General features: G+C 33.1%; 2 protein-coding genes and 1 long non-coding RNA gene across 3 annotated transcripts; all 3 read left to right on the forward strand.

Moving 5' to 3' along the window:
* Positions 1 to 1,326: 1,326 nt before the first annotated feature.
* On the forward strand, positions 1,327 to 5,444 carry LOC105339089 (uncharacterized). Its single transcript, XM_034458267.2, has 4 exons — positions 1,327 to 1,452; positions 1,740 to 1,819; positions 3,060 to 3,210; positions 5,015 to 5,444. The coding sequence occupies exons 1-4, from the start codon at positions 1,371 to 1,373 to the stop codon at positions 5,422 to 5,424; spliced, it is 723 nt and encodes a 240-aa protein (XP_034314158.2). The 5' UTR covers positions 1,327 to 1,370; the 3' UTR covers positions 5,425 to 5,444.
* Positions 5,445 to 7,663: 2,219 nt separating this feature from the next.
* On the forward strand, positions 7,664 to 10,611 carry LOC105339100 (uncharacterized). The gene is made up of 4 exons (XR_010707658.1): positions 7,664 to 7,774; positions 8,115 to 8,200; positions 9,846 to 10,005; positions 10,197 to 10,611. It is a non-coding gene; the product is annotated as an uncharacterized lncRNA (long non-coding RNA).
* A 3,335-nt stretch (positions 10,612 to 13,946) lies between these two features.
* On the forward strand, positions 13,947 to 24,596 carry LOC105339110 (von Willebrand factor A domain-containing protein 3A). The gene is made up of 30 exons (XM_011444525.4): positions 13,947 to 14,104; positions 14,806 to 14,949; positions 15,979 to 16,081; positions 16,278 to 16,405; positions 16,566 to 16,655; positions 16,843 to 16,897; positions 17,016 to 17,117; positions 17,236 to 17,342; positions 17,479 to 17,604; positions 17,704 to 17,812; positions 18,039 to 18,236; positions 18,357 to 18,495; positions 18,981 to 19,084; positions 19,224 to 19,399; positions 19,696 to 19,815; positions 19,937 to 20,011; positions 20,124 to 20,218; positions 20,355 to 20,600; positions 20,753 to 20,871; positions 21,000 to 21,107; positions 21,226 to 21,313; positions 21,480 to 21,691; positions 21,820 to 21,938; positions 22,069 to 22,211; positions 22,327 to 22,471; positions 22,602 to 22,746; positions 22,963 to 23,114; positions 23,253 to 23,477; positions 23,712 to 23,764; positions 23,914 to 24,596. The coding sequence occupies exons 1-30, from the start codon at positions 14,049 to 14,051 to the stop codon at positions 23,961 to 23,963; spliced, it is 3,732 nt and encodes a 1,243-aa protein (XP_011442827.3). The 5' UTR covers positions 13,947 to 14,048; the 3' UTR covers positions 23,964 to 24,596.
* The last annotated feature ends 1,894 nt before the right edge of the window (positions 24,597 to 26,490 follow it).

Consider the following 26,490-nt stretch of genomic DNA (forward strand, 5'->3'; position numbering starts at 1 on the left):
ATTGACGTATGCTTTTTGATTGTTTTGTATTGACTTACTTACGTCGTAGAGTCATAATCGGATGTAGAAAAAAGAATAAATTAATGTAAAATATGGAAAGACGGTATTTTCCGGAATCATAATAATTGCAAGGTTTACGATGAAAATTAGGTACATTTAATTAATCCATGGAGCCTAAGAGGTAGTTCGATGTGTTTACGTGCAATCAATAGGACCTATGCTTTGGAAAACTGTGTATCCATTTGCATTTTTACGTAAAGTGCGCTATGCAAAGCCATCGCTAATAAAAATGGAGGCATGCAGAGAAATGAAAATACTTATTGATAGTCTTGTAAATAGCCCAAAGCATATTGTAATCTTAGAACTTTATATATTCAAAAATTGTGAAATGCATGGCCTCTGGGTCAGGGGTTAGGCACTAAGGCGGGACCAATATGGCCATATTGTGAACATGTATTACATTTTAGAAAATCTTCTATACTCGCATTTATATATTTGTGAGAAACAAAATGCATGAATTTGATGTTAATACAACCCTCTACATAATTTAATAAATGTATGGCCCCGTATGTCAGTGGTTCAGGTCCTTGGGCAGGACTAATATGGTGATATAGTGCACATACATTAAATCTTAACAATAATAATATCCTTCTCTACTAGCTTTTTTACATGTATTTGAGAAAAACTAAATACCGAAGTATGATGTTAATGAATTTCCTACCTAATTAAATAAATGTATGGTGCCGTATGTCAGGGGTTAAGGCCCTTTGTCGGGACCAATATGGTCATATAGTGCACATGCATTAAATCTTAGTAAAATATTCTTCTCTACTAGCGTTTTATACATGTATTTGAGAAAAACTAAATAAGTATGATGTCCATGAAGCCTTTTAATAACTAAGGGGTCAATATGGTCATATTGTGAAAATATAACAAATCTTAAAAACATGAAAATCTCTGACATATCCATCTACGGACTATGATACTCAGCTGAGCGTCAAGACCTGTTAGCCTCTTACATGTATTTATTATAATGACAAAAAATTAACAATTTGTTTAAATGTATGATAACTGAACAGCGGATTTCTTATTAAAGAGACACATTAGAGAAAGAAAAAAAAATTTTCGTTAAAAGCTCAGTTCATTTTTGTGAAAAGTTGATAGTATTTATTATTATTTATATAACTGCGTTAGAATTCGAATATTGTGTAATATGATAGTGGTATTCTAAACTTCTATAGTGCAAAATGATATGGAACCTACAACGTCCTTCTGACGCCAAAAACAAAGATAAGCCGCATAAGTAGACGTTCAATCGAAAAGAAAGTAAAACTTCACTTTACTAAGAAAGCATTACAACAACTAACAAGATGGGATATCTAAAATTCGTTACTATTACAGTGGGTGTCGCTATTCTTGCTATACTGGTCTCATTTTACATAGTCAAAGAAGGTACTAAACGCACGCGTTATTCATAATTCATTAATGTGTTAACTGTTTATCATAAACATTATGCAAAAATAATTTTAAATAAAATTTTGTCGACCATTTTCATGATAAGGCACATTAAAAAAATTAAGGTAAGTCTTTGTGGCATGTTAAAGATCAAAGGAATCTACTTATATATATTAAAATTGTCATACTTCCGGCATCATTCGGTACATGTTTAATTAATCTTTAAAAGAAGATAACTCTCTCATTAAAAACACGTGGCTTTTTGTTTTTTGGAAATGTTTCAGGTCCGAACATTCAGGTATCTGTCTCAAATGAAAAAGAGACAGTGATGCAAAAGATCAAGGACGGTCTTTACCATGTTAAGGTAAAACTTTGAAAATTAAATCTGTTTATTATTGCTGTTCCCCCCTTCGAAGAATGGAAGGCATACTGCTTTACTGCTGTCCCCCTGTTTGTCAGTCGGTTGGTCTGTCGGTCCACCAATAGTTTCCGTTCATTTTCTTCGCAAAGGTTGCATGAATTGAAATGAAATTTGGTATACATATTTATCATAATAATACATGTATCTAGGTCAAATTCAATTTTGGGTACGATCAAGCAATTTTTGAAATAGTTTTGCCCCTTGGAGTTAAAAAAATTCCAATTATTTGCAGTTTCCGTTCATTTTTTTCGCAGAGGTTTACATATTGATATGAAATTTTGTATACTGATTTATCATTTTGATTTCGAGGCCAAGTTCGATTTTGGTTACGATCGAGCAATTTTCGACAGAGTTATGCACCTTGTACCTAGAAAAATTCCAATTATTTGCAGTTTCCGTTCATTTTTTTCTTGAGCGTTTCCAAGTGCATCTCTTGTTATTTTACACATGCATGTAATTTGTGTTTGCAACAATTGTTTTCATTACATAAGACTGCTTTCGTTTGAATGTGACCCAAGTTAGGCACGATACAAATTTTAAAATTTACGGCGCATAGTACGTTAAATTGCACGTATGAAATTGTGAATAGTTTAAGGCACTCCAAATTCTCAAAAAATGAACCAAACATATTTTTTCAGGCAATAAACCAGGTTTATCGGTTGTAAACTGTAGCTTACGGACAAAAAACATTAGTTAACGTCGTTGATATATATATATTCCACATTTCTAAACCAATGTTAACTCGATCTTGTGTGGTTCAGATGTGTAAACTATAAACACTAAAAAAAGCATTAATTTTGTGATTGCAAAACATTGTTTATCTGATAAATGAATAACTCTTAATTAAAGTTAACTATTGTACATTATAGTTAACAGATGTAAATCAGCAAAATCTATTGTTAACGCTTATTTACAGACAGGAAAAGTTAGATTAGCATTCGTAGACTACAGTCTACAACCTTTAAATTTAGTTTTGCAGGTGGAAACTATACGCAGTTAACAAATCGTTAACTATAGTTTGTGGTTCGTAAAATAATTAGCCTAGTTTATCAATGTTTTAATTAGCTTATTTTTGTGAATTTTGCGTGCCATAATTGTTTGATTTTAAATTTCCTTCTGATAGTGAATTTGCATAAGGGGAAACATAGTGATACTTTCAATAATCGTTATTGGAATATTATAGGTGAACCAAATGGATGCTTCACTTATTGAACAACAACTCGATAAGTTCAACGTTTGGGAAGAAGGGGCCGAGTTTGTACACATGAGGAAAGTCAAAATAGAGCAATTTCCAGACCTGCTTGATCACCTTGCAGAAAATTACAGAGACAGTGGTATGCTTTTAGTTCACACTTATAAATATAAACAATATTTATATCATACTTGTACAATGTATGACAGTCAGTCTTGTGTGTGCACTGGAACGCCGTATTTTTGCATTTTACTTTCCACATAATTTTTAATTACATTATGCATTATAATAACTCCATACAGTACAGCATATTTCGATCTGACATATTTGTAACACGTATGGAAAATATTTCATTTACGCATAAATGAAAAATATGCAAAGCGCATCAGGAAAAAAAACTAGCGATAATTTTTTTTTATTTTAAAATCTCTAGAAACCCTGTATCCATAGCCATGTACCGCTGGACGCTAAACATGTTATATGACGCACCTCATAACGTACACACTATCTTAATAAATGACACGCGCATCTATAATTACATAAATATTTTATTTCTATACCTTCAATAAAAATATTTTAACTTTTGTTATCACTCGCTTGAAAACAGCAGCAAAAGTGATTAAAACATGTAAACGATGTCTACCATTGTACCATTGAAAAAATTCTCAATAGGTTAATTCCTTACCAATACAATGCATATAACTGATAAACATGTAGTCGTCAATTCAACATTTTCCCGCTACTGCTATCGAAACGCAGGAAACGAATTTAAAACACTTGAAAAATATTTGAATTAGGATAGTAATTGTGTTGTGTTTTGTGCGTCTAATACACGGGGACCCCTGGATCAACATAAGGTCAAGGTCTGGAGACATGCACTGCCTGATGAGTAATAAGGTTAAAATGCTCGAAGAAGAAAGTAGTCTGCAACATTGAATTTAATGTATCGAAACATGTTTTGAAATTTTTAAAAGAATTCAATTTGTTTACTTTATTTCAAAGTATTACTACGTAATCATTATGTTTTGGTCACCCAAACCGCTACTTTGCTCTTATAGGGTGGATGCAAATTATACATGGTAATTTGCAGGAATTTTATTTTAAGATATTCTATTCTAAATTATTTCAATATATTTACATTCAGTCTATATTTCCCCTTATGTTTGCAGTGGAAGTCTTCGACGTTTAATTTTCTATGAATATACTTTGCTAATTCGTGCACGATGAGCACAAATATGAACGTCTCCACGTGTTTTTGAGTATATTTATTTATTTTTAGATTAAATAAAACGTTCAATCTTATATATTAACCAATTAGATATGTACTTTTGAAAATTGATCATTAAATTATATCTACTCTTTGATTAAAAAAGATTTTTCTATACAATGTTTCTGGCACTATATTTTCAGTCGCGGAGGCGAACTAATTAACACATGTTAATATGGCTGTTCTATTTATTTGTTTCACATCCCTGACTGAGAGCGTATATAATGACTTTACAGCGACAATACACATAGGCTATATATTTCATACAAATAGACAGTATGAATATAGATATAAGCATTGAAATTTGAATGCTTATTTTTGGATGTCGTCGGTCCTGTAACACACCAATGCAAGCGGTGCAGACAAATTATCATACCACGCGTTCGTGCTTAGTTATCTTTTGTAATCCTTATATAAAATATTTGTTCCCTGCATACAAGTTAACTGATTTTAGTTCGGATATTCTAATTATGTCATGCTGTTACTTTGAAATATATATTTAGACATTGAAATACGGGAAAATGCAAATATCTGAATGGCGTAAGAGAAAATTGTGAAATAAATTTGATTTGATATAGCCTTGAAATAAAAGCTTGTTTCAAGTTTTCTATGAAAATCTTTATAACCATTATAGTTACATGTATGTCTTTATTAATCAAGTCAATTTTACAACATAAAGGAATAACATCGGATGACCGACGCAAATGGGGAGGCGCTTATCTTGCAGAGGAATGGACGTCCAAAATTATTGAATGGAAGTTCAACACTGAGAAAGCTGGGTCCACGGGTGTCCAAGGAGCCCGCTATGGAATAGTGGCTTTTGCAAAGTCATCAGATGGAAAATATGTGGATTGTATGCTCACAATTTACAAATTGGACTTTAAATTGGCACCAACGTTACTTTTGAATAACCATGCGATTCTCTGGGGGCTGTACAAGTGGTCGACTACTGAGAAGGTAGAAATTGACAGAAGCATCAGCAAAGATGAAATCACAAGATTCCAAAACTTTTTCCGATACAAAGCCCTAAAGGAGTTCAAAAAGGAAGGAATTATTGACAGAATTCCAAACACCCATCGATTAGAATAAAACCTAGTAAAGAAACTTTACTTCATGTATCTTTTATTTTTTTTTTTAAATATATATACAGTTAAACTTTGGTGTCTCGAACACTGATATCTTGAATACAATGGATATGTCAAAGTGATTTGTAAGTCCCACCCACTTACATATGTATTTTTAATATACAGTTAAACTTTGATGTCTCGAACACTGATATCTTGAATACAATGGATATGTCAAAGTGATTTGTAAGTCCCACCCACTTACATGTATTTTTAAAGTGTTTTTACCCTCGATATCTCGAATACTAGGATATCTCAAAGTTTTAAACCGTCCCATCTTGTTCGAGATAACGCAGTTTGACTAGTTTGATAGGACGGAAATGTATTTATTGTAGAATCAACTTCAATTTTCAACAAGTCTCATTCAGTACTCGTTGCATCATCTTTTAAAATTCATTTGATTACGTGGTTCCATGCACTTTAGTTTGAAATGTATCCATATGATAATCTCACCCTTTGAAAGCTATTTGACTTTAACTTGTACACGCTCAAGTAGGCCTAGTAAGATGAACAGAAATTTTTTTAAGGAGTTAATTAAAATATTGATAAGACCATGTTCTTTCTACCATCCTTTCTCGCCAAGTGATTTAATATTTAATTTAGACTTTATAGGCGGAGATCAGGGATGAGTATGCCCCCTTCGCCAACAACAACACACACCCACCCCCAGAGTATTCTTTTCATATGGTTTAAAATGGTAAACTTTTGTGCGTATGTGGTATATTCTCCTATTCCAACTGATTTAGTTATAGTTTAAACACTATTTTTCAAACTAAAATGTCGCATGTATTTTTTTACGCAATCGTCAAGCGTTGTTTCATGCAGGCCTATTTGAATACACATTTCAGGTGCCCCGCCCCCCCCCCCCCCCCTCCAAATAAACCCATTCCAAACACATTTCATATGTGTGGCTATGAGCCTCTGCAAATATCATTTTAGAGAAAGAATGCAATCTATTTGTTAAGAAATAAACAGCAAGTTAAAAAGTTCACTGGGATATGAACTTGGTTGGTCCGAGCTTCACAGAAGATTTGATCACATACCAACCAAGTTTATATTTCCGTGAACATTGTTGTTTATTACTTATGTTTACGTTTGAGAAAGACAAATTGTCCGAAATACATTGATATTTATAAGTGTGTTTAAAGTATAAAATAATGCAATCGTCAAACGCAGAGTGCATGCGGTAATCATTTTGACGTCATGAAAAAGTTCACACAAAATTGAACGTGATAAGGAATCATATTTGCAAATGTAAATATCAGAGATTGAAATCATGTTTTGAATGTATATTTCACTTTTTTAAATTTTTAAAATTCCTTCAATGTGATCACGTTAAACATACCCCACCCAACTTACGAATCCAAGCGCAAGCATGCATTTTTTTTAAAGAGCCGATGGTGTGCTGTCCTAGCTATATTCCTATATAGTCTTCATGGGTTCTATAAAAATTCTTTTTATTTTTAAAACATTGACGGAAAGCAAAACACTTTGTAAAGCTTGTACATTTCTATAAAACTGTAAAATGTGGATTCGCAGTATTAACTATAAATCGATGTAAATGAACGATTACAAAGTTCAAATTCTTTCCGATTTAAATTCCAGATTTTTAGGACTTATTTTTGCCGACAATTGATTTATTAAGGCTGAAAAAATAATTCCTTCAGGAAAGCTATTTCTCCTACAGAAATTCATTTTCCTATGAGGTATTTATTTTTAAAGGTACATATTTCACCTTCAGGTAAGACACACGAAAAACAGGTTATACAAGTATACTCTAGCTCTAGGCAATAGGCAATCATTTGGTATACATATATGGATATTTAGGAAACTGGGCTGCGTTTTACAAAAGAACTTTCGACAAAGTCACAGATATTTTCAGTCTTATGGAATGATATATAAAGAATAAAAACTTTGACAGAACTTTATTTGCACAACTACTTTGATGTCCATATAATATTCTACAGCCATGAGAATAAAACATTGATTAGTTTGTGATTAATTAGCATTCATTAATTTGGTCGTATGTCGTAAGTTCTTTTGTAAAACGAAGCCCTGCATCTTAAGCGGGTGCAAAAATGACAAATTCTATCTTCATTTCGTGCAGTTCGTTATTTTTTTTATTCCCGGAACCGCCTTTGATATACATTTTTAAAAATTCCCGAATCCGCCTATACTTTAGCTGGACTATAAATGAAATAGAAACCGAAACTAGACAATATTTACTGAGAATTAGACTGTCAGAAAAACAGACCTGTCGATGGAAGAAGCTTTCTGTATCTTTATTATTCTGCTTGCATGTACAATATTTATTGGTAATAATCATAGTCAAGCTTTGCATGCCATCTCCTTGAGTATAAGCATTTTCTTTGTTTTGTTGTTATGTTTTCCCAAGAACATGTTTAGGAATGTTTATAAATTTATTGACATCTTTTTATTATTAAAGATACTAATCATAAAAAAAACTATTGATACATGTAGTTTTTTTTAAATTGATTTTTGTAGATTTACATAGCACATTCAAGCAGAATTTTAATTATAATATCTACCCTTTAAAATTATATCCTTTGATAAAATTGGTTTTAAAAACTGAACACATTCGCTTTTAAACTGGCTTGCTACATAAATAATTTATAACACTCGAACATACTTTAGTTTTAGTACATCAGAACAGGTATGTCTCATCCATCAGTGATGCACTTACAGAGAGTATACAACACACAGAGACGTGCACTGACCAGGTACTGTACCAGTATGACATGTAGATTAATGTATATAAAGCATGTACATGTATATCTAATTGAGCCCCTGTCACACGGTCACGATTATGAGCTACGGTTTTGTACGAATTCAATAATCGCACTTTTTCAGGGTTAATCGTAGAGATAGTCGTAGGCTCTCTTCCTTTATCGTAGACTCTCTTTCTTCATCGCAGCAAATCGCCAAACGCGGCGATTGTTTTGAGCATGTACAAAGCAATCGTGCCCACTACGATGTTTTAGTATTCGTAGACTTTCGTACGACACTCGCAGTGCACTCGTGCCCATAGTCGCAACAAATCTTCGACATTCGTAGGAAACTCGCAAAACTTCGTAGTACTTACGATGCTACGGATATCCTTCGATCTACTCGAGTATTCTACGAGTTCATGCGATTGTTTCTCGAGTCTTCCCCGAGAGTTCGATTTAATGCAAATACAATACAAAAACAGGCGATCGGGGGCGAGTGCATTACGAGAACATTTCGAGTGAACAATGATTTAGTTTGAAAATACGAGAGTAGTGAGTGTTTTGCAATAGTATTCTTCTTTTGATTACTAAGTACATCGTTCAGTAATTATGTAAGTTTATTACAGAACCTTGTCTTTCGAAATTTTACATATACTTGTAATTTCTTCAGAAGTTTTGTTCTTCATTGATAATCTTATTCAGGGAACAAATCAAACATTACTGCTGTCGATTTCATGATTTTTTAATCAATTCATGAACTAAAACAATATCTTCTTGTTCGTTTATAATTACAATAATAAACTTCTGTCAGCAAATTATTAAAACAATTTTACTCAAAATGCATACTTTTTCATAATATGTATTTTGTTGGTAATCTTAACTCACAAAATTACATCTACGTGCACGTGTACGTGTTTTCGTATACTAGTATCTTTTATTATCTATTTGAATATTGCTCTGATTGCACTAAATTCATCTTGTGTGAAATTAAAAAATACTTCCAAATAAGTATTTTACTAAAAATGCAATCATTAGTTTGTTTAATAGTCACTTTATAAATTAACATACCAGATATATAATCGTAAAAACTATTTTTTCGTGGGAGTATCGTGTATCAATCGTACAATTTCGTACTCATTCGTGAAAGTATCGTATAAAAATTGTCTTCCATCTTTCCTGCTTGTAGGAAAATTTCAAAGCGTTCGTTATTAAATCGCCAAAATCTGTTCATGAATCGTCACAACTCGTCCAGTTATCGCACAAACATCGTACATCGTCGAGCAGACATCGTAGTAGAGTCGTACTAGATTCGAACAAAGCACCGTTTGTAGCATTATCGCCTGACAGACCTGGGATTTTTAACTGTAAGTAATTCGTAGGCAATCGTAGTATAAATCGTGACAGTGTGACAGGGGTTTATTAGGCTGAAGTCACTCATATCTGCACACTTAAAAACTGTCTGTTGGGGTTTTTTTTATTATTAAAATGTACATAATTTTATATGCACAAAAATTAAACAAATCCCTTTGTCCATGGAGTGAATCTCTTACCAGTAAAGGTGTAGTTACATTAGGTATTTATCTCTTCATATAGCTAGTAGTTTAGTTTCACAACTTTAACCAAATTTTTGAATGGTAATTTTTTTTTATATATTCAGAGCTGTGATCAGTATGCATTCGTTTTACGACAAAATGGGTTCAAATCACTGGATTTACAACCACGATGTGTATTTCTAGAGAGAAGTGGCATACCAATACACAAACACTTAATAAAACATTTCATTTTTGATTACTGGGAATTGCACTGTAACGAAGCAGGTATGTTGTTTACATACAAGACTATATTTCTTTAATGAGAGAGAGAGAGAGAGAGAGAGAGAGAGAGAGAGAGAGAGAGAGAGAGATATTTAGAAATAAGAGTTAGGGCTGATTAAATAAGTATGTAATGTAAAAATTGAATGACTATTTAAGAATATGTTGGAAATAACGTATACAACTTCATTTTCTAGGCATTAATATACCGAAAACCACAAGAAACAAATGGAAAGACATATATTACACTGAATCCACCACACAAAAATCCAACTGGTTACAATACGGCAGTAGGTATGGTAGAGAAACTGTTCAAGTAGTCCATCTGACCACCATCCTAGCCCGCACTGGTTTGTTCAGCGTGAGTGGTCTACTCGTGGTCTGTCAGGAGGAGTACGACATCGATAAAGTGGTTGTGACCGACCGCCATTCAGCGTTGTGGGGTCTGGTGACATGGGAGGGAAACCGTCGTTTTGTTCCACGGAATATTGATAACTGGGCGATCAGATATATTAAAGAGGTTTTCAGAAAACATGTGCACAACTCCATAAAACGAAAAATTCATACGAAACAACTGCATTTCTTGCTGTGAAATAAATTGAAAAAACATGTGTTGTTGATTTTTTTTTTTAATGAAAAAGGCTTTTTATTCGAAGAAATTGTCTTTTTGGGAAGAGTTTTTGCTTTTTTGTTCGGGTAGATTAGACGTATTAATCTTCTTATGTGTCAGAGGATATTATTGTTAATGCAATACATGACCTTGTGAACCATCCAACTTAAGCGGATCATATGGTACATGTACGGTGCATAAAAACGAGGCATCTGTGTCCTTTTAGTTCACCAGAGTGGAAAACTAGAGCTTTTTTCACTCTTTGTTCGGCTTCTGTAAACTTTTTTCAGAACCACTGGCACAATATCATTCTAAACTTATTTACTACAATACGCATGATTTGGTTAATGTGTACATTGTAACAACAAATGAGAGGAATAAACAAAAATTAAATTAAAAAACTTTATAATATATATTCTTCTGAGGACTATGACGGTTATGAATAAATTCAGCTTAGTGTACTGAGGGTTTAAAAGTAAGTTTTACCGTCACCCCTGGGGATCAGAATTGAATAGGTGTTCATTTTAATTTAATACGAATGTAAATAATAATGTATAGAATACAAGTATGAAATCAATTGTAGTATGTAATTAGTAAGTTGTTTAAAATTCATTTACACGATGATAATTGTGTTTAAGGATTGAAACAATATGTTATTCTTTATAATATCAAGAAACTTGTTCCCATTTTAATGGGATTTTTTATTTATTTAAAACGACTCGTTAATTAGTCATGTGGTTTTGTAATTTCTTCTTAATGGTTTCTTCTTGGTTGAGAATCTCAACACATTTTCAGTGTGTATTTTCCTCTATTGTATGTGATAAGATTTTCGCCTTTGTTCTCATTCACCTCCATTCACAGCACCTTGTTGGCCTGTGAAATGTCCGCATGCAATCGGAACATCGCTCGGCCTTTCCGTCAAGTCGAGAACGACGGAAAAGGTCGAGCGATGTTCCGATTGTGTCCGCATGGTGTCTTGCTGCTTTTTTTTCTTCTTGTGTGTTTTAGGTTTGTCTTTCGTCATTTCTCACTTACTTCTTTACGTATTCGCCTTTTTTCCGTAAACCAATATATAGCCGACCTCTAATTAATTCTAAATGAGCTTCACAATCTTCTTACTTGTTTTAAATCTGATCTACCTGTATCATTTTCAAGAAGGCTGTCTCGTTACTCCAGGTTTTCTTTCTGTTCTGTTTTTTTTTCCTAGCGCGTCCTTGGCTATATTTGTGTAGCAAAATAGTGCTATCTTGTTTATAATTTCATCTTTAATTGGTTCCTTTAAGTGATTTTCAAACATGACTATATTTCTTCTTTGATACGATATTCAAGGACTGCTCTAATTCATCGCTTTTTTTGTTTACCTGTATCAAATCTTGTACATTTGTCCTTTCTTTTTTCATTATTTTACTTGAAAAAATAATGTTCCTTTTCTTAGAAAAAAATAATAAAGGACAAATTGAATAAAACAATCAGCTCCAATGCATGGATTCTCTTGTGATATGAGACGTCGACAGCTAAATTTGAGTGATCGGTCGCCGTTCGTCTGTCATTTCATCAACTTTTCATTATTTCGACTTCTCAGAAATCATAGGACCAACTTCGTTTGAAAGGATTGCTTAGTTTTAAGATGAAGACCAAATTTACACAATATATGAAAGGTCCCATTATATTGTTGTAAAGCTTATTTCATTAATGGAGAATAAAATAATAGGTTGTGTGGAAATCTTTCTTCAGTAAAAACTTGCAAATATCGTTCAGTTTTAAAGAAATTAACAATAGTATATTTATTGTATAAGAAGATTTTTTTTCCCCAAATTTATTTCCCATATTCCATGTGTACTGTATTAGAAGAATTCGAACTTCATTTCTAGAGTTTTCACTATATCACTCAGCTTTAAAAGTTAATTTATATTACCAGGCTTACTTTAACAATTTAAATGACTCATTTGATTATATTTGCATCTGTTTCATTAAATAAAACCCACCAAATATATTGGTATCTTTCTTTTTTATTGTTTTACTCGCTTCCATTCAAGATTTCACTATGTACCCAATTAACTGAGTGTATTCGTGGCGGGACCTACATGTGATGCACAGAAAATGTCAACATATAATTATATGACAGTCTGAATAGAATGGAATGGGAATACGCGGTAGGTGGTCCTTTCTATGGTGTTCTGATGGGGCCACTTCGACCTTCGCACTTTCGCCTTTAGGGCGTAGATGCGAGAGTGCGAAGTTGTGAAGGCGAAAGTACGAAGGCGAAGGAGCGAAGATGCGATGGCGAAAGTACATGGGCGAAGGCGAAGGAGCGATACTACTTCGCCTTCGCAACGTCGCACTCTCGCATATGCAACTTCGCCTTTTTGATTGCATTCAGCAAGTCTCGGTCGATCACATAGAATTTGATGACCGTACGTACTCAACAAGGTTTTCCGATTTATCCATGATATTGGTACGCATGCGCTAGGCCATCGTGCTTAATTACTATTTCAGATTTTTTACGCGTACTTGACTTTAGCAACCAATCTCAAAGGGTAACTCCTTTGTTTAGAATTTAGTCATGTTAAATTTCATCGATCTATCGACCGGTACAGCTAGGGGCACAGTCACCATGCATTTCCAATAATCAACAAAAAAACGTAGCATCAGTCGTCAATTAATAACGAAATACAGGGTTCACAACTCTTTGTTAAATTAACAAAGCGCGTATCATGTTTTTGTTTATTATCTAATTTAAGTTGCTGAATATACATGTTAATGCACTACATCACGGTAGCTATTTGTAACGCTAGAAACTGTAAATTACATTGATTTCGTTATACATGTACTTGCAAATACATGTAAAGAAAAAACTTTTTTTAAAGAAAAAGAAGATTTTACGGTATATATACATGTACATGTTTTTATAGCACCGTGTTATCAGAGGTTTGTATGTATCTGTTGAATCATATCTATACAAATAGTTCAAACGGTCTGACATGCATGCAACAATTTTATTTATAAGCCCCAAGAGTGTTTTTACATCTTAGTATCATCCAAAAAAACGAAAATTAAGTTGAATCTTTCAAATACGTTTTAGTGATATAGAGCTCTTATCATTCTATCAAATGCATGTAGTTAAACAAGCGTTTAATGATATATCATAAGCCTCGGGCGATCAAAGTTAAATCCGTGCATGTATTAATTCATTACAAATGTTCTCAGAACTTCAAAAACAGTATGTGCTATCTTTAAACTAGTTTTATAAGCATTCGGATAAGACTGAATTTCTCAATACAAGTAATGTTATAGATATGATATTTCATATCGGGATCGAAATCCAGTTGGTAACAAGTGCCCCAGCTTATAGCCAATCAAAACGCGTCTCTTCGATAGCAACAACGACAACAGCAATGGCGGATAAAAAATAGCACGAGAGGATATCATATTGATCAAGATGGAAGCTATTTTTGGTCGCGGAAGTCGCAAAAGTAGCTTGCTTGAAGAAAATGAGTAAGGCGCTTACATTCAGATTAATCGGTTAAGTCTGCTGATTTTAAATGATGCCACTGTACGGTGGATATTCCCTTAAAATCGCAATTTGTTAATGTTATATGTTCCTATTATACACCCTTTTTGTTATAAGAAGCTTTCGGTGGTTATCTATTTGTATGATCATTCTGTAATAATATTTTTACTTATTTCCCAGGTTTTATATCTTTGTGTCAATCTATTATATTTTGAAAGAAAATGTTGATAAATCCAATAAAGTTTAGCCTTTAAAGCTCTATAGTCACTTCAAATTCAGTTTAGATATTAATTTATGTTCAAATACGGAGATGGGTACCAGTGATGTACGTAAACTATTTGGATTGATTCATTGTATAGATGTAATATAACTGACATCCTGACTTGTATTCGTAGTCTACTGTTGTGCAACCAGTTCTCGCTGAGTACCATTTCTTGTCAATGCATTCTTACATGTTCTTCAGTTTTCAAATATGATTTTATGAGTTAATAAAATGATGTAACAAATGGGCTGGAAAGAAATGGTACGTGGCGAGAAATGGTCACACGCCAGTACCATTTGTGAAATATCTCAGTCTCCACTCACAAGCTTGTTATCACAGACACAAACCAGTCAAGTATACACACTGTACAGCACATTAATTTTTAAGAGTATGATCAATCTTATTGTATAATTTACAATTTAGAAATGAAATCGACGATGAGACTGAAAATCCTGTGAGAGAGGATGCAGAAGATGAAGATCTTGAAGTTGCTGATGATGATAATGATGATGATGATGATGATGAAGATGACAGTGATTCAGATAGTTCATTTGATGATCACCCCAGGTAATAGTTGTCAGATTTTTTCATTACATTATGCATTGATTGAAGTTTTTAAAAAAATCATTATTATATACATTATTCTGTATGTGTATTATCCAGTCAAATACTGTAAAACGAGAAAATATATATTGCATTACAAATTTTCGCACCTTTGGCGCATGTGCCCCTGAGTGCCAAAATTGATAGTGTGCCAATGATTTACTTTCAAGTTACACAACAAAAATGTCAATGATCAGTCCTTTTTTAATAATAGAAGTTTGCACTAACATAATTTTAATGCATGATGATTCTGTTTGTTTACACAATTACACAGGTAAATAGTGTAGTAAACCCAGTATAAGTTCTGCCAAAACATGAATTAATTAATTTTATTTTATTGCATATTAGTATCCATCATTATCACCTTCCAAATTGGGCTTCTCCCTGTGTCACATCCATTTAGCGCCTCAAGGGGAAAATGTGATCAAGTGTGGTGATACCTCTGTTTGTGTTATTTAAACATAAAATTACTGTGAAAAAGATTCGCTCATGGTGATCAAAACTAATGGTAGCATTCAATTTCCCTTAATTTTGATTTTGGAAGTCTTCTAGACAAGTTCTAGTGTTATCCCAGTCGTTATGTTAAATTCAAATTCTGACAACTTTAACTTGTTTACCAACAAAAATTACCCACCATCACTAATTATGAAGTTTTTTATCTATCTGCTAAAAAGTTTGACAAAAGTTAGTGTATTGTTCTCAAAGACTTATACCATATACGGAAGTTAGAAATTAAAGTTCTTGTTTTCACCTGCTTGAGTGAACACGGAATTAAATTTGGGCATTACCGTTGATCAAACAAGAACATATTTTATACTCCAGTTACCTTTTTTAAGAGTTTAAACTATAGTAAAAGGTGCATTCGTTAAAATCTAATTGTGCCAATGTATTGGTTTTCTCTTTTTACAGTACAATGTTTGATGTGTTGCAAACACTTGCTTTTCTATGGAACAAGATTTGCTGATAATTTCTTATTTTCTGAACAATTTACAGAACATGGGAGAACCCAATTCCTTGGGAGCAGCCAGTGGTGAAAAATGCCAAACCACCACATCCTTTGACTGTCACTCATGTCAACCAGACCCGGGATTTGATGGTCAGTCATTTGATGAAAATTTCTTTGTTTTTAAAATGCTTTTTTTAAACGTCTAAGAATTGATGATGTCCATGATACATTTCACTCTGCCCGAAGATAATACTCAGAGTAACCAGTAGATAGAGATGCAATTAACAAAAATGTTCATGCATGCTTCTTTGAATACTTATTCTTTCCTTTACATCATTTTATACAGAAATTACAAAGTGCTGAAGCCATGATGAACGCAGAACTTCAGAACTCTGAGGAATGGCTAAAACTTCACAGTGTGGAATACATGAAATTAACTTTGAAAGACCTGGTTGACAGAGGCAAAATTGGAAAGTATGTAGAATATACTGGTATATATCTTAAAATATGCTTGTTGATGTCCTGTACTCTTGTATGTATTTGATCATATACTGTAATCTGGAGATTTCATTTGATCACTCAGTTCCTCAAATCTTATTTGTTCTTATTATAATTCAATATTTCACTATTGCAGCATGAAACCAGATCACAGAACAGGAAAAGCTTTACAACACATACAGTTTGAGGCTTATGATGTCAATGAATTTGAATACAAACTAAACATGTAAGTTATGCAAAGAAAACTATTTTTTAGCGCTTGTTCGTTTTTCCTTGAGTAAATACTGCAAGTTACCCATAAACACAAATGTTCATGAATTATAACTGAGTAGTATAAACAAATTATGATAGGCTACACTTTACAAAATATGTATAAATTCAATTATTAAACTTAACCTGATCTTTACTTTCAGGGCCATAGAGATGTACACAAAAAGAATTAAATGGCTGCTACAAGGAAGCAAAAGGGTATGGACAAACATTGCAAAATGTAGATCTGATTACTGGTACTCCTCTGCAAGCAGTTGTTAACTCTGATTTCAATCAAAGCATGGTAAATCTTTATGGACTGTCTTCTATTGATCAGATATTTGGTAATATCCGAGGCAAAAGAATAGCAGTGGTTGTTGACATATCCGATGCTAATGCTGGGTTTGGGAGACTAACTGCCTTTCAAGAATCACTGGTGGTGAGTACAAGTAACAAGTGCAGTATCTGCCTATCTGTAAGCAATTAATTTTGGCAGCAATTTTTGCCTTGATTCATATGCATTGGATGTTAATCTTGAGAGAATTTTGCCTGTTTAGCACCTTATAGATGAGCAACTCGCTCAGCGACAGTCTATATACCTCATGTCATTTGGAACTGACATTGACCCCCTGTGGCCTGTAGCCAGAGATGTCAACTGCAGAATGTGAGTCAATCATCTGAGATTGTAATTTCAAATGAATTAAACAAAATTAAAGAAGATAAAATAATATCAGTTCTGGAAACCATACTCTTAAGTAATGATTATTTATTATACGTATATTTTTTCATGTCGTTGATAGAGTTGAGGAGGCCAAGGAATGGGTGATGAGGATGAAACCATCAGGAGGATGTAATCTCCTCAAGGCCCTCAAACATGTCCTGAAAGTCCAGGATGTTGATTCTGTGATGATCATTCTGGGTAGTGTGTAAGTACATGTGTATGACTTGCATGTGACAATTAATATTCATTATCCAGATAAATAACAAGTATCTTTAACCAAACTTTTTGAATATTATTAAAACAGGCCTGACCAGACATCTGAAATTTTATGTGACTATGTACATCAGTTGGGAATAGGCCAAGGAATCCCATTACAGACTGTTGCTTATGACTGCAGCAATCACTTGACAAATGTAAGAATGTTTACTTGCAAACTGGTAATTTATTTTTGTCTTTGAATTTTAAAAAATATCATGTATGTATTCCTGTCTGTAATTTGTCTTAGCCACCTGAGATTCGTATAATTATCAGAAACATTCAAGTACTATGAATCTTGCGAGTGAAGATGTTTGAAATAACAGATTTCAGTTAAATTTTGATTGTTATTTCCCTTGTTCAATTCTTTATTGATTTGATCAGTTGACCCTGCGGAGTCTGTCAGAGGTGTCCCATGGTAGCTATCATTGTTACACAGCTAACTGTGAGGACCAGATCTACACTGGAACGGACATCAGTCTCATACTGAAGGAAATACAGAAAGCCCAGGAAGTCATCAATAAAATTAAAGAGATGAGGGACGGAATGATGGGAAGTGCTCTTGTCAGCATTATGAATGAGGTAAAATAGGATTAAGCTGTGTTAATTTTTTTTTAAGAAATGTTTAGACTGGTGAATTATCAACTTTTGCTGATCTCTGCTTTCTTTGTTTAACCATTTTTCATTTTTATGTTTTCCTAGATAACAACAGAGGTCGCAAAGCTTCCTCAGTCAAGGTTTCTCCCTCGACCTCCAGGTCATGACCTCCCACTGAAAATTGAAGTGCCAAAATTCCAGGCAAGGTCATCGATTGAGTGGATCAAACAGCATGGTCTGAAAGGTATAAATATTTTTTTTTTTTATAATAGTAAACGAAACTGTTACATGTAACTGCATGTGTATCATTTTGGAGTTCATTCCCTATCATCTTCAGTCTTAAATCTGTGCTGAAAATGTTTTATGAATATTTTAAAAACTGTTTAGCCTATTTTCTATATGTAAACCTCTTTATATAGATTTATATGCCTATAATAACTCAATCAATTTTATTTGTGTATGCTCATTGTGTAGTTTTAACTTATTATGTAAAGCGCTTTAGAGTAATTTTATTATATTTAGCGCTATATAAATGTTATAATAATAATAATAAATAATAATAATCTTTATTTTCATAGCTACATGTATATTTTTCTTTATTAAAATTTATCAAAGAAGTTTTAATTTATTGAATTTACCGGTTACTCATCTACGCTTACACAATTAATGTTCTTTAATTAGTTACAAACAACCTGGTATTAAGTTTTCTTTCATATTCTTTTATTACAGCTAGAAGATTAGATCTCTACCAGATTCTAGCCCCCAATGCTTACTCTTACAAGGAAGAGTTTATTCCAGTGATTAAAAAGGCAGTACAGTCTCAAGTTCATGAGGCAAGTACAAACATTTATCAACGTTTTGATTATCAACAGCAAGCTTTTACAGTATTGTTCATGAATGTTTGTTACAAGACTTTACTTAGAATTTTTGAGAGTTTTTGTCTTGAATTGTAAATGTCCTATTTGGTTTTAGAAAGCCATGGTACAGTTTCAATGGCATGATGGATCAGTGAAGAACATCCATGTTGACATGTCGCTGTTGTTTGAGTACCAGAAGCAGCTGTACAGCACTGTGAGGCTGTATGAGAAGAGGATCGAGTGGCTCGCCAGTGGTAGTCGCAGAATATTTGGAACCATTGTGGAGAAAAAGTAAGTGATAATTATTGAAAAATGTCACTTAGAACACTGTCAAGACTTTTATGCAAGTCATGGTATAGAAAGATTTTTGTCCCAATTTCCCTCATTGACAATAGGCAAACTGAAAATGCATGAAGCTGGTTGAAAACTTTAGGTTCCTACTCTTTGTCAGAGCGATTCAATTTTACTTGGGGAAAAATAACTCTTTCAGTAATTCTTTTAAACACGTATATTTGGATGTAAAAAAAACAAACAAACAAAACATTACATGCCCTATAAATTTGACATTTGATCTTTATTTTTTGCAGTGTTGTTATCTTGATTGATTTGTCCATTTCCAATGTCAACTATCTGGTACATATTCAGCACTCTCTCCGCCTCTTAATGGAGCAACAGCTGGCCAACAAAGAATACTTCAACATGATTGCGTAAGTAAAGTCAATGTTAATCTCTAATTTGTGTAAAGTTACTCTCTATTTTGTACTCCAATTTTTTTTACACACTTGTTAACCTGGTGACACATGCATAAAAACCTTCCTTTTTTTATAGGTTTGGAAGTGAAGCAGTTACATTTAAACCAACCATGGTAAAGCCAACCCCAGCAAATTTACAAGAAGCTTGGAGGTAAGAACTGTGGCCTTCAGTAGTTACAACATGTATCTTAAATAAAATCAGTCATTGTGTTGTATATTCTTTCTTTTGTGCCATATCATGATAAATTTGATATTAATTGCAGCTGGGTATTGGATCTTCAGTGTGGAGGAAGCCGCAATTTCCTTTCTGCTTTTAAATTAGCTGTTGAAAATGAGGAGGAAATAAAACACAAAATATGTAAGCTCATATAACTTGCAACATAGTGTTCTGGTTGCCTTAGAATCTTAATCAAATCATTTTTTTAAATATAATTTATATGTATTGTAGATATATTGTAAAAGTTACGTAAGATCTGCCTTTTATTTTTCTGTAGTTTCTGATGGGATATACCTCTTCAGCAGTGGTGTCCCTGATCAGACCCAGGACATTTGCTGCTCCTACATCGAGCAGTCCACATCAGGGCGGGGCATCCACCTCCATTCCATTCTGTTCAATGTGGATGATTATGATGCAGAAGGTGCTATTCCTGGTCGCTATGCCAACATAACCAGGACAGCTGAATGTCTACGAAACATGGCTCACTGCAGCAAAGGCAGATTCCACTGGTTCAGAGAAACTGGTAAATATACAAATAAATACAAATACAAATATTTTTCACAATTTTTTCATTCATCCATAGCTGTCAATGTGAATGTATGAGTGTAAAACTTGAAGTTGATGTGATATTGTTATTGAATTTGATTTCTCTTTATGTATTTATCTGATGTTCAGGTATCATTGAAAGTGATGACATTCAACACATTACAACTGAAATTGACAAGGCTATGAACTTCTCTAAAAAAGTCCAACTTCTGGTTGAGTCAGTGAAGAAAAAGTACAGAAATAGATATGTAAGTCTTAATTCAAAGTAGATCGAAGGTAATTTTTGGTACAGAATAATTAATGAAATTAAGTGCATTGCTACTCTATCAATGGTGATTGGATAAATAAAAGGAGTAATGAGTTTGTTTTACTATAGCAACATGATATCATGGAAGAGATGGCAGCCCTCCCTGCTCCACCCCGATTTAGACGTAAAGCCCTGCCCCCAACAGCATCCACCACCCCTCCTGCTACCTACAGACAGGTAATAAAATGTCTTTAGTTATCTGGTTTTGACAAACTGTGCAATAATTGATATTTTAGGGCAGAGCAAATATTTGTGAATTGACTAATATGTTAAATTTTGTTGTTTTCTCTTTCAGCAAAGGACAGAGGTTAAAGAAGAAAGGGCCAAAATTTTATCAAAAAGACCAACAAGTGCCTCCTATTTGCGTGACAGTCAAATTGCTGGTAAATAATTTAAAAACATAATTATTTGAATATTAACAAATTTTGATATCTTTATTGATTAAGAGGATGTTCCATATCATCAAACAATTTTGTTGTGTTTATAAAAATATACATGTATATGAACAACATGTACTATAATACATGTACTGCGTATTTATGTAAATAGGAAGGGATAGACCCAACTCAGCCAGAGATCCTATGTCGAGAGTGAAGTCCTCCAAACGCTTTGCCACCACCAGTTTCTTCCTGGACACAAAGCAGAAGATGGGGGATGGGACAGGGAGTGTCATCAAGAAGTACCCAGACCAGAAATCTGTGCGTAAGGCAGTGGGACAGCCACACATTCCCGATGTAGAGGACATTGTCTCCACCAAAGAGGTATTTATATAGTAATCCAGAACACATTACAAATGCTCTGTAAGTATGCTTTCATGTTAAAACTAGGATCAGATTTTGAAATTTAGCCATTCTTTTTTAAAATTAACTGATTTTACAAACTCTTGCAGTGGCTGAGGCTTTACAGTTTGTCGAAGCTGAAACTGGATTTGGATAAACTAGTATCTGGCCCGGACTGCAAGCACAATGAGGGCACTGTCAAAACCCTTCACAAACATGTCTCTGCTAAGTGAGTATAATTTGTTTTTGTTTCAGTATTTTCATGATTCAGTTTTGAATAAGATTTACTGAGAATTTTACATGTAGAAACATTAGGAGTTTTAAAAATGATGGTTGTTGATATATGCAACTTCTTGTAGGTACTGTGATATTTTCCCAAGCATAAATGTGAAAGGAACAATCAAACACTTACAACTCTTACCACATGAACTGAAAGAATATGAAGCTCAAGTGGAGAAGGTGCTCAAGAGATATCTAAAACGACTTCAATGGCTGCTCAGTGGTAGGGATCTGAAGATCATTTCCTTTTATGATGAAAGCTTTGGACATTTTATTCATTAACTTTGGTTTTCTAACTTGTCTGTGTACTTGTTCTAAATTAAAATATGAATTTCTAGGCAGTAGAAGAGTGTTTGGAACAATTCTGCACAAGAAGGTTGTCATCTTGGTAGACACTTCAGGATCCATGGAGCAGTATATGAATGAGTTAAAGAAAGAGTTAGCTGCCCTTATTTGGGATCAACTATACAGATTGGGTGCAAGGTACTGTAATCTTCAAGAGATGAAATAGTAAAGACATGTACTTTTTATCTTATATTAGCTAATATTCATTTGTCTAGCTATTTTCCATCAATTTATCAAATTATAAGGGTGTTATACAAATTAATTTTAGGTTTAACCTTATTCGGTTTTCCGGTGACTGTGAAAAATGGAAACAGAGATTAGAGCCAGCCACACAGGAGAACTGTCACAGTGCTGTGTCATGGTCCTCCAGATTCACAGCCTCGGGCAATACCTGTACACTGGATGCACTGAGGGTAAGGCTTGTAGCTCACAATTATTTTGAAGTTGGCATATGGTGTTTGACAAAATGCCCTGGCACTTGAAAAATGTGCAGGGCTATGCTACATGTTAGATTGCTTTAGATTTAACACTAATCAACTCTACCATCATGTAGAGTATTTTGCTATACATGTATCGGTACTTCAGAAAATAACTGAACATAAAATTATTCTTTCATCTTCTAATTTTAGATGGCCTTTGATGATCCTGACATTACAGCAGTATATATGTTAACTGACGGAAAACCAGACACAAGCACCTCCATGGTCCTGAAGGAAGTCTCCGAGATGAATGTGGACAGGAAGATTCCTATCAACACCATCTCCTTCAACTGTTCAGACAGGTTTGTTCTTGTTATCAGTCAAGTTCAACATCTTCTCTTTTATAAGAAAAGTCAACTTTCCAACATCATCGATGTAGAAAATTGTCATATACTTACTGGTATGATCTTTGAGTGACTATTCTTAATACTCTTATATAGCACTGCAAACAATTTCCTTCACCTGATGGCACAAGAGACAAGTGGCAGGTATCATCGCTGTCAAACAGATTTCGATGCACAGCTTTTTGCACACAAGCTGTTGACAGAGGGTTTTGAGGATACAGAGTACCCCCATTTACCAGAGTTTGAAGGAGATGATCTACGCAGACTTGGCTCTGAAATCAACACTGCCCGCAAATATTTGGCACAGTCAAGGCAGTACAGGTAGGACACAAATTCACAAATGTTCAAGTCTATAGACATGTATATGCCCATCTAATATCTAATGTAGCCCTCATCACTCAAGGCCTACAAAAAAAAAATCTATGTCTAAATTATCATTCTCCTCAATAAGTCTCAGAAATCAAGAAGTTCAAATTTTCTTTCATGATAATACCGGTAATTATTATCATATCAAAGGTCAAAATTTAATGAATATTAATGATATTTCTCTTTTAGATCTTTATATCAGTCAAAAGTATCACAGAGTGAAAAACCAGCGAGCAACAAAGGTAATTATCAGTAAACATGTATTGTAGTTTCATTGTAATTACATTGTAATTGTTAAGCATGTACATGTACACAACAGTTTGTTTATGAATATACGAAACAATCTTATTTTTTTTCATAAAATCTATACAAAAAATATTTATATTTTTAGGAAATGTGACTCCATTTGTTGTTGGCAAACCAAAGACGACTGTGCAATAGAAGTTTTGAGGAAACAGAAGTAGATAACCTTGACAGCTGTTAGATATTGTTGTAAAATGTATTCCAGTGCTTTCATGAAGACAAAACATACTTTCATATTAACTCAAACAGATACTGTCAATGATGCAATTTCCATCAGACTCTTTAAAAAAATGTTACATTTTATATGAAAACTTTGTATATTTGGAATTATTATTTTTTTTTATCAATCTTAGCTTTCTTTATGATGTATTTTAGATAACTGTAGATATGCATATGGTCATGGAGTTGGGTGCTTTTGGATTAGCTCTAATTTTAAAAAAAAATTATTTTTTCACTCTTTGTGCAGACTGCATATGGCTAGGTATTAACTAGAATAAGAAAACATCTTGAAGTTAATTTTTTTAATATGCATGTACATGCAAGGACATGTATTTAAAGTGTATCAAATACAGACTAAATCTGTAGATAGTATGTATACTGGGAGTAGAGCTGTTTTCTGTGATATGGTGAGTAAAGACTAAGAGCCAATAGGTACATGCAAGTTATGTGAAAGTGATATTATCATGTTTATAATGTTACATATTAATTGTTTGATACTTAGTTTACAACATGGAAAGATTCATTAAAACATAGAATAAAAATAAGAGAATATCTTTCTGTTTTTATTTAATAAATTACTTACACACATATTTATATATCTACTGTATACAACATAGAATCATCAGAGTGTATGATTCCTGAATTGTTTGGTACCTGCAGCTCTGGTGAATTTAAATACCAAATTATTTTTTAGGATGGATTTTGTTATTGGTAGCTCAACTTAGCTAAAAGCTTTTGACTCTGAACATAAAAACCGTGCCCATGAAACATTATTATACTTTCATGTTAAATACTGAAATCTGATTGGTTAAGACGCAGTTAATAATATTTTCTATTACCCTCAGCGTTAGCAACGCACTTAGCAACGGGTAACATTAAAAAATGTTACATGCGCGAAAATTATGCGCAATTTCAACTGTTACCCTCCCAAACAGGCACTATTTATTATAATATTATTAGAATGGGTAGGGTACATGTACATGGAGACAAAGAAAAAAGATCCACTATCTCAGTTTTGTATTTTGGTTTCTTTTTTCTAAGACAAAATTAACTTTACATGAAGAATGACAACTTTATTTTCTACACATTGTATCTGTTTATCAGACACTGACAGAGAAAGTTTTTTCTCATGTATTGTTAATGCATCGGACGAAGACCATCCCCTCCATTTATAGAATGAGAAATAAAGGAACAAGCAACAACAAATTTAAAATTAATGTTCTGCAAATAATTCTTCACTTTTATATAGATCATAGTAGTTCGCCAACTGTCATCGTGTTGTTCCTTGTGAATATCGCAGTTACTAAATTAATATGCCATGTAAAATTCGGACAAAATCGATTATAGTGAGAACAAATCGATTAATAATATTAATTTAACGATTCTATAAAAATCGATTATAAAGCATTTATTAATTTCTGTTACTATAATACATGTAACTCTTTCTAGCATGGGCTTTCAATTCTTCCTTTAAGTTAGTTGTTTCGTTTTCATTCATACACGAATCGGCTGTTGTCTTTTTCTCGAGGAGTAATTTAGAGGCTAGTGTAGAAGTCTGTCTCATCAACGTTTGATTTTTTTTTTTTCATAATGCATAATATTTCTTGAAGTTCTTAAACTTCTAGTAAGAGGTTTTATTAATTCATATGCAATATAGATCAAATTATATACACATTTCTTTCATTTTTTTAAGGGAATGCGAAAAAATTATGATAGATTTTATTACACCCTAACGTATTTGATAACATAATATTCGAGGAATGATTCCTTATTACTATTATCATTTTTAGCAGTTGTGTGATTTAAAAATGTTAAAATAGTCATTGATAAAATATATTGGACTAGTATACATTTCAAAATCGATCCGATCACAAACAAAGACACTGGAATAAATATATAAAAACTTGGCGACTTCCGACAAGTACATTGTATTTTGTGCTTATCATCAGCAACAAAAATGCGCACTTAAAATTTATTAGTTAAATATTCCTAAAGTGATTGAAACACTTTTTAAAACTTGGGGCTTTTAAGCCTTGCAGGGGATTTTAAAACACTGGAAAGATTCAGTTTTAAATTAGATTTTAGGTTTCAAGTAAAATGTGAAGAACAAATTAAATATCACAGCAATGCAAAGCGAACATTCAGTCAAACTAAAGTTATTTATCAAAGTCGTATATGTTAACGCCTTATAATATATATGTATAGGAGATATATTGATAGTAGTAAGTGCACTGAATTCATTAGAATTTATACTAAGTCTGAAACATTGAAAACTGAATAATCATAGAGACTCTCTCTCTCTCTCTCTCTCTCTCTCTCTCTCTCTCTCTCTCTCTCATGATTTTAAATATATATTTTTATCAAAAAAATGAAAATAAAAGAATTGTTATTTATCCATTTCTTTAAAATACAATTACAGTTGCATTTACAATTTAGAAAAAATTAA

The sequence above is a fragment of the Magallana gigas genome, chromosome 7, assembly GCF_963853765.1.
Source record: "Magallana gigas chromosome 7, xbMagGiga1.1, whole genome shotgun sequence".
Lineage (NCBI taxonomy): Eukaryota > Metazoa > Mollusca > Bivalvia > Ostreida > Ostreidae > Magallana > Magallana gigas.